This window comes from Myotis yumanensis, unplaced genomic scaffold (assembly GCF_028538775.1).
Source record: "Myotis yumanensis isolate MYYU_CA2020_CCGP unplaced genomic scaffold, mMyoYum1.0.hap1 SCAF_1, whole genome shotgun sequence".
NCBI lineage: Eukaryota > Metazoa > Chordata > Mammalia > Chiroptera > Vespertilionidae > Myotis > Myotis yumanensis.
This window is the reverse complement of record NW_027223752.1, coordinates 112750793-112763144: the sequence shown is the minus strand read 5'-3', so window position 1 is coordinate 112763144 and position 12352 is coordinate 112750793. Positions and strand designations below refer to the sequence as shown.

The 12352-nt window shown below is 41.4% G+C and overlaps 1 protein-coding gene across 2 annotated transcripts in view; it reads right to left on the bottom strand.

The window, feature by feature from the left end:
* The window catches only part of HMG20A (high mobility group 20A), a 140929-nt gene that overhangs the window by 77527 nt on the left and 51050 nt on the right, over window positions 1-12352 (bottom strand). For both annotated transcript variants that reach the window (XM_070429847.1, XM_070429839.1), the window contains exon 2: window positions 8112-8204. In XM_070429847.1, the coding sequence (XP_070285948.1) occupies window positions 8112-8200 (89 nt within the window). In that variant the 5' untranslated portion in view covers window positions 8201-8204. The remainder of the gene's footprint in view (window positions 1-8111; window positions 8205-12352) is intronic.

Genomic DNA, 12352 nt, shown 5'->3' with positions numbered 1-12352 from the left:
ATTTGTGGAATATAATGAACAACATAAACCAATGAACAAAAATAGATCCAGAGACACAGAAGTATCAAACGGACTGTCAAACCTCAGAGGGAAGGCAGGGGAGGGTGGAAGGGGTGCTAAGAGATCAACCAAAGGACTTATATGCATGCATATAATAAGCATAATCAGCCGACACAGACAATAAGGGGTGAGGGCCTGTGCTGGGGGGGTGGGAGTGTGCTGGAAGAGGTTAATGGGGGAAAAAGGAGACATATGTAATACTTTCAAGAATAAAAAATTAATAAGAAAAAGAAAGAAAATGGCACAGCTAAAATAAGTTCAAAAATGAAAAAAAATAAGACAAAACAAAACAAAATGAAAAAGAGAAAACCCACAATAAATTACAAAAAAGAAGTGGTTATTAATCAAGTAAAACGTTGCAGATGTTACGTATGGTAGGCTAGAAAGTATCTGTTAAATCTGAAGACTTAAAATTTGCTGGCAATTTTACGAAGTAGTTTTAATGAAACGTTGGAAATAAAAAAACAGATTACAGTAGACTTAGAAATGAATGAAAGCAGATGCACATTGTTCTGAAAAATGAAAGAATTTATACTTTTCTGACCCTTTCAACAGAGATACAGTTTGATCTTGAGCTTTGTTTTCCAATACTTCAATCATTTTGGAATATCTTAGGCAGCTTTTCTCTTCGTGTCATTCTCATTTCAACAGTGCCATCAATTTAAAGGTTACTAACTCTTGCACATTCTTATTTCAGTAAAACATTAGAACTGCATTTGAGAAAGAATAACAATCCTATGAATCCCTGACTGAAATAAACATGAAGTAGAAGGGAGAAGTAAAAGGTATCAATTGCTTTGGAGATAACAAGCTGGATAAAGACTGAAAAAACAAAAAAAGAGAAAAAAGGGCTCTTTCTTTTCTATGAATGAATTGTCCATGTTCTTAGCTAAAGCCAACAGCTCTTCTGTTTGTGTCCCAGATCCCTGTGGGGTGTATAAATACTTTCCTGCCAGGAACTGGACCTTTATGGACACCGGGTATTAGACTGAGATGATATGAGCAGTCGCAAGCCTATAAGAGAGAGTTTATTGTAGACTATGTAGCCATAGCTAACAAGGAGCCATTACATAGAGCAGTCCTTCAAAGCAGTCTTCAAAGTAGCACAAAGTAGCAGCCCTTACTAATACAGTAGCAAACACAGGAGCCATACCAAGCAGCCATTCACTGGCTGGTCAATAACATACTTTTATACTAACTTAAACAAAAGAGGCTTCTTGCCAAATGGTGAGGGCCTGTGCTGGGGGGTGGGAGTGTGCAAAACTTCGGTCAAAGAAGGGCACACCTGCGTAGTGTAGTAAGATCACTGTATCCTTGCTTTTGTACTTGTGTCTGGTAAATTGGCCTTGGCCTCAAACATCTGGTGTACTTTGAACAATCTCACACTGCCTAGCCTACCTATTCCAAGACATGTTTTCAGCATTCTGCCCTTTCTGGCACCACCAATTCTTTCCTCTGTAATGGATTGGCTTAACCAGCACACAAATGTGGCATTATTACTCTTATTTTAAAACAACACACACACACACAAACATTCTCTTCATCCTACTTTATTATTCTCTTTTCCTTTTATAGAATTGTTTATATTATTGACTTCATTGGAAAGAATTGTTTATACTTATTGCCTTCAATTTCTCTCCTTTCATTCTCTCTTAAAACCAACCAAAAGGAGACAGTGCTTACAACTCTTGTCAAGGTCACTAATGACCTCCACACTTAATCCAATGTCATTTCTCAGTCCTCAGTCCTCATCTTACCTGACCTTCCAGAAGTATTTGACCGGTTGACCCAGTCCCCTCAATTTTTATGTGATTTCCAGGACCCTCCCCTCCCCCAGATCTCTGTTTTTTTTCTGCTACTCTTTTAGCTACCCCCTTAATCTTTGCTGACTCTTCCTCTTCTGCCAGACTTCTAAATGCTTAAGTATCCCAGAGCTTAGGCATTTTCTCTTTTCTATGCATACAATGCTCATATCTTCAGTGATCTCATCCAGTCTCATGGCTTTAAATGTTAGCTATATGGGGAACTCAAGATGGCGGCATAGAAAAACACCGGAAATTGCTGCCTCCAACAACAACTTCAAAAATACAACTAAAAGACAGAACGGTCATCATCTAGAACCACAGGAAGGCTGGCTGAGTGGAAATTCTACAACTAGAAGGAAAGAGAAGAGCACACAGACTCAGAGGAACTACGAAAGTGAAGTGCAGAGGTACGGAGGCTCCTGTGCCCGTGGAAAGGGGCGGGCACCTGAGGACACGGCTGTCTTTTTGAATCCGGAGGGGGTCACAAGCTCCCGACTGCTTTGAACTCCGGTTCCGACTGCTTTGAACTCCGGTTCCGGGAAATCTCTGGGGTCCCAGGGCTCATACAGGGGAGAAACTGGACTGTCTCGCAGCAGGCAGAACTCGGAACTTGAGGGCGGCTTTCCCTCAGAGGTGCTAGCAGCAATTACCAGGACACTGAGACTTGCTGCCCCTTAGGGCAGGGCTGAGAATCAGCCATAGCGGCTTGCTCCGCCCTGTTGATTCCGAGACCCCGCCCCTTCCAGGCTGCTGCAAACCTTTTGCATATGAATGCCCGGGTCCTTTGCAAACTGACAATTACCTAACAAATTGCAGCTGGGCCAGACAGACTCAGAACTTCCAAGAGAAGGCCCAAGGCCCCACAGCAGCTTGCATTGCTTCACAGCTGGGCCTCATCTGGGCACCCCCAAACCCCCAAAAAAGGAAGGGGAATCTGCATATCTCTTCGTAGCTCCTGCTGGGTAACCTCAGGAAGAGGCTTAATTAGCACCTCCTTAGATCCAAGAGCCAGTGTACCCAGTGGTCAGAGTGGGACCACCCAGATTATAACTCCTCAGATTCATAAGGAACACACTCAGGGGGCAGACTCAGTGAGCACCAAAGCCCCACTGAAGCAAGTCTTGCCCCATAAGGGTGTCTTCAGCACAGAAGTTCTCCCACTGCAGACACAGCTGATTCTCACTGCCAATTGGCCTGGAGGTCAATTCTTCCCAGTGACACCTAAAACAACCAAGGCATAACTACAACAAGACTGCGCACAAAGCCCACAGGGGGGTGCACCATGAGTGTCCACCTCAGGTAACTGGGGAGGCTGAGCCACAGGGCCCTGTAGGACACCTAGCACACAAAACCACTCTACCAACACAGGGAAGCAGACAAAATGCGAAGACAAAGAAACAGGTCACAAATGACAGAAATGGAGGACAGCAAACAACTGGATATAGAGTTCAAAACCACGGTTCTAAGATTTTTCAAGAATTTTATGGAAACCACCGATAAATGTAGTGAGATCCTCAAGAAATCTAATGAGACCCTCGATGTTGTGATAAAGGACCAACTAGAAATTAAGCATACACTGACTGAAATAAAGAATATTATACAGACTCCCAACAGCAGACCAGAGGATCACAAGAATCAAGTCAAAGATTTGAAATACGAAGAAGCAAAAAACACCCAACCAGAAAAGCAAAATGAAAAAAGAATCCAAAAATACCAAGATAGTGTAAGGAGCCTCTGGGACAGCTTCAAGCGTACCAACATCAGAATTATAGGGGTACCAGAAGAAGAGAGAGGGCAAGATATTGAAAACCTATTTGAAGAAATAATGACAGAAAACTCCCCCTACCTGGTGAAAGAAATAGACTTACAAGTCCAGGAAGCACAGAGAACCTCAAACAAAAGGAATCCAAAGAGGACCACACCAAGACACATCATAATTAAAATGCCAAGAGCAAAAGACAAAGAGAGAATCTTAAAAGCAGCAAGAGAAAAAAAGTCTGTTACCTACAAGGGAGTACCCATACGACTGTCAGCTGATTTCTCAACAGAAACCATGCAGGCCAGAAGAGAGTGGCAAGAAATATTCAAAGTGATGAATGCCAAGAACCTACAACCGAGATTACTTTATCCAGCAAAGCTATCATTCAGAATTGAAGGTCAGATAAAGAGCTTCACAGATAAGAAGAAGCTAAAGGAGTTCATCACCACCAAACCAGCATTATATGAAATGCTGAAAGGTATTCTTTAAGAAGAGGAAGAAGAAAAAGAAACTCTTACCATTTGCCACACCATGGATGGAACTAGAGAGCATTATGCTAAGTGAAATAAGCCAGTCAGAGAAGGATAAATACCACATGATCTCACACATTTGTGGAATATAATGAACATCATAAACTGATGAACAAGGACTGATCCAGAGACGGAGAGGCATTGATTGGACTGTCAGGCCTTGGAGGGAAGGTAGGGGAGGGTGGGGGTAAGGGGGAAAGATCAACCAAAGGACTTACATGCAAGCATGTAGGTCTAGCCAATGGACACGGATAGCGGGGGTGGGGGTAGGGGGTAACGTGGGTATAAGGACACATGTAATATCTTAATCAATAAAAAATATATTAAAAGAAAATGTTAGCTATATGTATACTGATGACTGTCAAGTTTTTCTTTCGAGTCTAGACCTCCTCCAACTTCAGAACCTGATTATCAAGCTGACAATTTGACTTCTCTGCATGGATATCTAATACAAGTTTAAAATCTCCAAAACTGAGCTCCTAAAGTTCCCTCCCATACCTTCTTAGTTTACCCATCTAAGTTAATTCCATCCCTTTAATCTGTTAGGCCAAAATCTTGGAGTTGTCTTTGACGTTTTTTTCTCCCTTCATATAGCTTATCGGGTCTTTCAGAGAAATCCTGTTTTCTTTACCTTCAAAATATATTTAGAATTCTATACTTCTTACTACTCCCCATTCCCATTATCTTTGAAACCCACTCCTGTGAGGTTTTTGACCCATAATTCCACCAAAAATACTCTTGTCAAAGTCACTAGTGATTTTCTTTAAGTCACCATCTCTCACCTGAATTATTTTAGGAGCCTAACTGGTCTCTTGCTTCAACCCCTGCTCCCTTCATTTTATACTCAACATAACAGGGATCTTATAAAAAAAATAAGTCAGATCATATCATACTGCTCAAAATCCTCCAATGCTTTCCCATCTCAGAGTAACAGTTTAAGTGCTCACTTTGACCTTTAAGATCCTAGAACAGTGGTTCTCACCCTTGGCTGCACATTAGAATCACCTGGGAATCTTTTTAAAATCCTGATTTCTGGGCCTCATCCTCCGGAAATTCTGTTTTTTTGTTATGAGGTGGGGCCACAACATTAGTAACAAAGAAACAGAATTTCCGGAGGATGAGGCCCAGAAATCAGGATTTTAAAAAGATTCCCAGGTGATTCTAATGTGCAGCCAAGGTTGAGAACCACTGTTCTAGAAGATCTAGTTCCTTGCTGCTCAAGTATGGGCCTCACACCAGTAGCACAGCCATTACCTGGAAGCTCATTAAATGTAGAATCTCTCATACTGACTCCAGAACCTACATTTTAATAAACTCTGTAGGCAATGCATATGTACATTACAGTTTGAGAAGCAGTGATGTAGTCCTCAATTACTCCTCTTTCCCTCACATACTTTGCTCCAGCCACACTGGCCTCTTGGCTATTTCTAAAAGGCAGAAACACATCTACCTTTGGTATTCATTCCTCCCTCTACCTAGAATAACTGCAGGCTAGTTACCTTCCTTTCTTCAGGCCTTTATTAAAGTCATTTTCTCATTAAAGTCTTTCTGGGCCATCCTATCTAAAAGTGACCTATAGTTCTTTTAATCCATAGTTATTATCTCAAATCTATAGTTATTTTAATTTATAGTTCTTATCAACATAGTATGTATTTTACTTATTTATCCTGTTTTCTTTGTCTGACTTCCCTGGTAGGATTTGAGCTCTACAGGGGCTGGGATTTATGTCTGTTTTGATCATTGCTTACTAGTAATATATGGTACCTAGAACAGTGTATGTACATAGTAGACACCCAGAAAAGTTTTTATTGAATGAATTGGATGTAGCAATAGGCAGACTTTAGCAAAGTCTTGGAGAACAAGACTGAATATAGTAAAGTGAGAGGCAGATATTAATGAGGTAGAAAATAAATTTTAAGAAAGGAAACAGAATTACAAAGTGTACTCTATTTTAAAGAGCTCTAGCTAATATTAAAATAATTCATTTTGGGGATTAGCTAGCACTTCAATCTATTAGTGAATATATTTCTTCTTTGGCAAATAATTTCTAAATAGAAAACATAAAAGTTAAAGTGTAACAGATTTTTATGGGTTTCAAGTATAGCCCTTTAAAAAAATATTAAAAATTTTCCATCACCTTTGAAACCCATTAAGTTCTCTCCATTCTACATCTTAAGTATCTCCTAGCTTTCTTTCCCTATTCTCAGAGGCCTTTCACAATTTATGAGAAGCACCTGGTAATTAAACCCTAAGACTGTTGGCTCCTCTGATTCAAACAGCTCCTCTGTTCAAACTGTGGGACAAGATAACCTACTCTCAAGATACATTCTGGCATCCCTCTCCTCCCTGCTGTTTTAACTTCTCAGGGGTAGTTCTCACCAAGGAGTCTCTACTTAGTAGAAAATTCAAACAAGCCTCTTTTGAACTCTTCATAACTTTTGCTCTGAGCTTGTTTTATTGGGAAAAATACTGATAAGACACCTCCTTAGGACATCTGCTGGACTGTCTCCTGGAAAGCAAACAAACTAACTTTTCAAGACAACCCCCTGGTATCTGCTCACCTTCAACAAAATCCGCCTTCCTTCCTTGTCGCTTAGCAACTGCAATTGCTTGCTCTTTAAAAGCAGAAGCCCCTCTTTGTTCCCTGCCCTGTATTGACTAGCAATACACTGGCCCTTTCCTCCCTTAGAAAGTAAAATAAATTTCATCTCTGCATCTCTTCTCTTAGTTGTGAATTCTTTCACAGCTCCCATCGCTGTCACTGGCTAATGCTTAAACACTCTCTATGCCCTCTTTCACCTCCATCCATCCCCCTCCATTTCTGTAATCACCACTCTGCTGCCCAAGTCCATAGTTCTCTAGCCCTTTTCTATATCCCTTTACTTATCTGTGCGAACATAGCAAAGTTAATGATATCCTATATAACAAGTGTAACAACTGGAACGACCAGAGACCAGAACCACCAAGACCCCAAGCAAGCGGTTAGGGGTGATTAAGCAGGCTGGCAGAGTGGTTAGGGGTGATCAGGTAGGCAGACTAGCAGTTAGGGGTGATCAGGCAGGCAGGCAAGTGGTTACGGGCGATCAGGTAGGCAGGCCAGTGGATAGGGGCAAGCAGGTAGTCTGATGGCCCCTCACAGGGCTGGCCCCGTTCCCCAGCAAAGAAAGAGGGAGGCCCAGGCCACTGGCGGCAACTCTGTGGCAGGTGTGTGTCCAGCCAGGAATCACCCTGCAGAGGGAGGCCCAGGCCAGTCAAGCCATTGCACCCCACGCCTGTTGCCTGCAGAGGGAGGTCACCAGTGGCAGGGGAGAGAGAGGCAGCGCTGCACAGATGGCAAGCAGTAGCAGCGGCAGGAGTGGGGCCAGCTGCCTGCAGCCAGGGGAAAGAAAGCCCCTGATCTCAGGCAAGGCCTAGGTACTCTACCTGAGGGGTCCTGGATTGTGAGAGGGTGCAGGCCGGGCTGAGGGACTGTCCCCACTGCCCCCCCCTCAAGTGCACGAATTTTCGTGCACCAGGCCTCTAGTAGGAGAATAAAAAAGAAAAGAAGTCAGCTACAGCTCCAAGGTACTTTGAAGAAAGAACCATATTTTAAAAAATATGATCTTAAAAAAAAATCAGACCTCTGGGGGACAACTGTTTTGATATCTGTGGCAATTCAAACAGAAGATGCATTTCATTTTCAGAGCTAATCCTGCGATAGATATTTCCTTAAAGCTGACTATGTAATTCTCTTAACCGTGAGTTGCTGATGTTTGCTAGACCCCACATATTACTGTTCACAGGAGCCAGAGCACTGCAAGTGACAGTTGAATGCAGATTATAATAGTTCTCTCTGCAAAGTCCAACAACCTACCTTCTATTCTTATGATATAAACTGCCTCTTTAGCACCTATACTTTGTCAGAAGCTTTGTTTTGAAGCCTAGGCAGAGGCACTGTGTCCCAATGCAGCTGCTTACCGGGTTGTAGCCAGATCACTATTCTCCTTGGAGCCATCTTCCTCTGCATAAAGGGAAGGCAGCGTGGAACTAGTCATCAAAGTTTCCATCTCTCTAACAGAAAGAAAGAATAAAAAATAATTAATGGCTTAATTACTTCAACAGAAAGAAAGAATAAAAAATAATTAATGGCTTAATTACTTCCAGTTCAAGTTTCACTAATTTAAGAGCTAGCCTTCCTTAACTTTATCACATCAGCAGCAGAATAGAAACTGACCTGATTATTTATCTTCTTGACTCGGACACATCAATTTAAACTCTATAGTTAAAGAATGGGCTTTCAGTGGACAGAGCCTCAGCCTGCAGACTGAAGGGTCCCAGGTTCAATTCTGCTCAAGGGCACATGCCTGGTTTGTGGGCTCGATCCCCAGTGGGGGGCATGCAGAAGGCAGCTGATCAATGATTCTCCCTCATCACTGATGTTTCTCTCTCTCCCTCTCCCTTCCTTTCTGAAATATATAAAAATATGTTTAAAAAAATGGGCTTTCAATTCTGGTCTTAATCAACTAAACAGACTTAAAATAGTTAGATTTTTTTACAACCCAGACACAGTATGGAAAATTCCTTTTTTATTTATTCAGAATATCTTTAAAAGCATTCTTCATTTCCTGTAGAAATTGTTAAGCAGTACTGCAACCCTGAGCAAGTTATTCAACCTCTTTGAGATACCATCTCATTATCTTAGACAAAATTACTGACCTACGCACAGGATTATTGTAAAGGATTAAACTGAAAGTGCTTCCTAAACAGAGAAAGGCAAATAGACAGTAAGTGCTTTGAGTATCTATAATAAAAGCGTAATATATTAATTAGACCGGACGTTCTTCCGGACGAAGTGGAGGCTGCGAGGAAAGCTGAGATCCTGGTGCCTGCCGGTGGCCAGAGGGAAGCTGGTGCTGGCAGCCTGGAAGAAGGAAGGCCTACTCTTGCACGAATTTCGTGCATCGGGCCTCTAGTTATTATATAAAGAAAGGTATTATTATTACAGCTTTACCAGTTCTCAGTCCCAAATAAATTATCCTTAGATTAAATGATGACAAACTGGGCCCGCTAAAAGGAAATAATGCCAAGGAAGTGGAGGATAGAAGGCATAATGATGCGGTTCAGTTAAAGAAACCATACTTCTAGGTCAGAAATATACTCTACATCACTATGATGAATAACAAAAATAGATATATCTGGGTACAGGAAACTAAGCTAACTTGAAGAAAACAAATAAATCACTAAAACTTGAGGTTATCAGACTGAGAAGATAAGGGATAGGGACAAAGAGAGTAATTTCATTTAGCATATGTGGGAGCACAGCTCCTTGGATGCTGGGTATTAGGTGGAGACATGAGAAGGTGTAGGTATATATAAGAGAAACTTTAATGTAGACCAAGTAGCCATTGCTACAGAAGGAGCCATCAGACAAAGGAGTTCTTCAAAATAGCCCCACAAAAGTAAGCACAGGCTGGTTAGTGGCAGCTTATACATACTCAAACAAAAGAGACTCCTGCCAATTAGTGTTATATACTCAAACAAAAGAGGCCTCATGCCCCTTAGTGACGCTAGTGCTACATTAACATAAACAGGTTACATAAGGGTGCATTTGCGCAGTACGTATATTGCTACTACTGAGTCATTGCCCTCCCACAGGTGTAGGGCAAAGGGGCCTTTCACCTAATAATACGGTTGTGTCCTTGCCTGCACGCATGCATATGGCAAACTGGCCTTGGTCATCTGGCATACTCTGATTAGGGTTCCCACGCACTACAAAAATGTGTTTTTTCCCTTCAGTGCTTACCACCCAGAGCTTTACTCCACACTGCTAAAAGCAGCAGCCTTCCATTCATAATGAAAGTGATATTCAAACAAAACAATCAAAAAGTGACCCCAAACATTAGTCACATAAGTGGAACTGAAAACCATGCAAGAAATAGTGCTGCAATCAACTGGGAGAACTGAGATGCAAATTAGGAGTTCACTTGGGAGCTCCTTCCATAGTTATTTCAGGTGCGGCTGCCAAAGATACCCTGTGAACTAGCAATCAAAAGGAAAGCACAGCAGCCTAAATAGATCTAGAATTCATCCTATTGAGGTGGAAATAAGAAAATGCAGATGACATGGACACCCTATTCTAACTATTCAATAAATTTACTTCCAAATGAATGATTTACTTCTTATTTTTATTTTCTCATTTTTACTTCTAAATTTATTTAGCAGACCAAGTTCAATAAATAGTTTAATGTGAAAAAACTGCATCTCTGTTTACCTTCTACCCATTATAGTGGGTAAAGCATGGAAGGCATAGAGAGGAACTTCTCTTCGGCAACGCAGTAAAGAGTTTCTTTCATGTGCATGGATGCTTGCTAGTCCTTTTCAATTCCTCAAGATAGAGAGCTTACAGGGGGCTATAACAAATCCTGCAAAAATCCATTCTAGAATAATCCTGACACAAGTGTACTTAAATTTTATTCACATTATACACAGGCCAGATTAGAGCCCAGGCTTTAAAGACTACTAATATAACCTTAAACCAATATTTATCTTACCAAAAGAAAACTATCAATTAGATGGCATACAGTCAAACTGTATACCAAGAGCAAACATTCAAATAGTCAGATATATACCCCCAAACCTTAAAAGGACTCATTTTACTGGCTTCTTTCTAAAAGTCTCCTTATAAATATACTAGAGGCCAGGTGCATGAAATTCGTGCATGGTGGGTGGAGGTATCCCTCAGCCCAGCCTGCACCCTTTCCAATCTGGGACCCCTCTCACAATCCAGGACTACTGGCTCCTAACCACTCGCCTGCCTGCCTGATCGCCCCTAATGCTTCTGTCTGCCAGCCTGATTGCCCCCTAACTACTTCCTTGCTGGCCTGATTGACACCTAACCGCTCCCCTGCCAGCCTGATTGACACCTAACTGCTCCCCTGCTGGCCCAATCGCCCCCAACTGCCCTCCCCTGCCGGCCATCTTGTGATGACGTGGGGGTGGCTATCTTGTGATGCAAGGGTGTGAGGGTCAATTTGCATATTACCTCTTTATTATATAGGATGGCCTTTGAAGAAACTCAATACTCAGCATCACTCCCACACCTCAAAAGAAGTGGACAGATTAAGGGTCTTTTAATTCATTAGGACAACACTACCCTCTTTGGGTGTTTCCCAGATATCTAGTTATTTTAGAAATATGGGGAGACAGCTGGACTACCTAACCTAAACATATAAACAGATCATATAAACAAAGGAAGTTCAGAGAACACACATTTCTTCCTTTTCCTTTTATAAACTTGGCTTCAGATGTGATTTTTCTAGTGTTACTGAATAGTCAGGTCCCTAAAAAATGAGTAATAAAGTAGGGAGAAGGTTAGTGGCCAAGATTAACAAAAGAAGGAAATGAGGAATTGGTTTAGTGAAACACAAAATCCTCTAAACTACTATAATAAGTTGGAAAATAAAATAATTCCCAAGAATATGATTAGGATCCTGTAAGACTGCTTTCATATGGTCCTTGGAGGGGTGACTTAAACCAAATCACGGATACTAAGCCACTGATTGCCAAAAGCCCTTCAGGCATCTGTGCCTGATAATGTCCCAGTAGAGAGGTCACACTGAACTTTGAAATTCCATACAAAGCACTTATGAAATGTAATGAATGCTGCTCTGGAAGGGGAAAGAAGATCAATATGTACAAAGGCCAAGAAACATACTAGTTTGGTTCTCAACTGGTGTTTAAGTAAATGGGTATATCATGTACGTGGAAGAATGGAAAAATGGTATTACCTTGGGGTTTACACTTTGTTGTTTTTATTTTTAATTCTTTATTGTTGAGAGTATTACAGATGTCCCCTTTTCCCCCTTCCATTGCTCTCCTCCACCCAGATCCCACCCCGCCCAAGGCCTTCACCAGCCTATTGTCAGTGTCCCTGGATAGTGTGTATGTATCTATCTATCTATTCCCTTTGGTTAATCTCTTCCCACCCCTGTCCTTCCCTCTGTGATTCACCAATCTGTTCTATGTTTCCATACCTGGTTCTCTTTTATTCATCAGTTCATTTATTTTAATTTTTAGATTCAATTGTATTTATTGCCATTTTATTATTCATATTTTTAATCTTTTTTCTTCTTCTTCTTAAAGAAGACCCTTTAACATTTCATGGGCCTAGCCGGTTTGGCTCAGTGGACAGAACATCGGCCTGTGAACTGAAGGGTCCT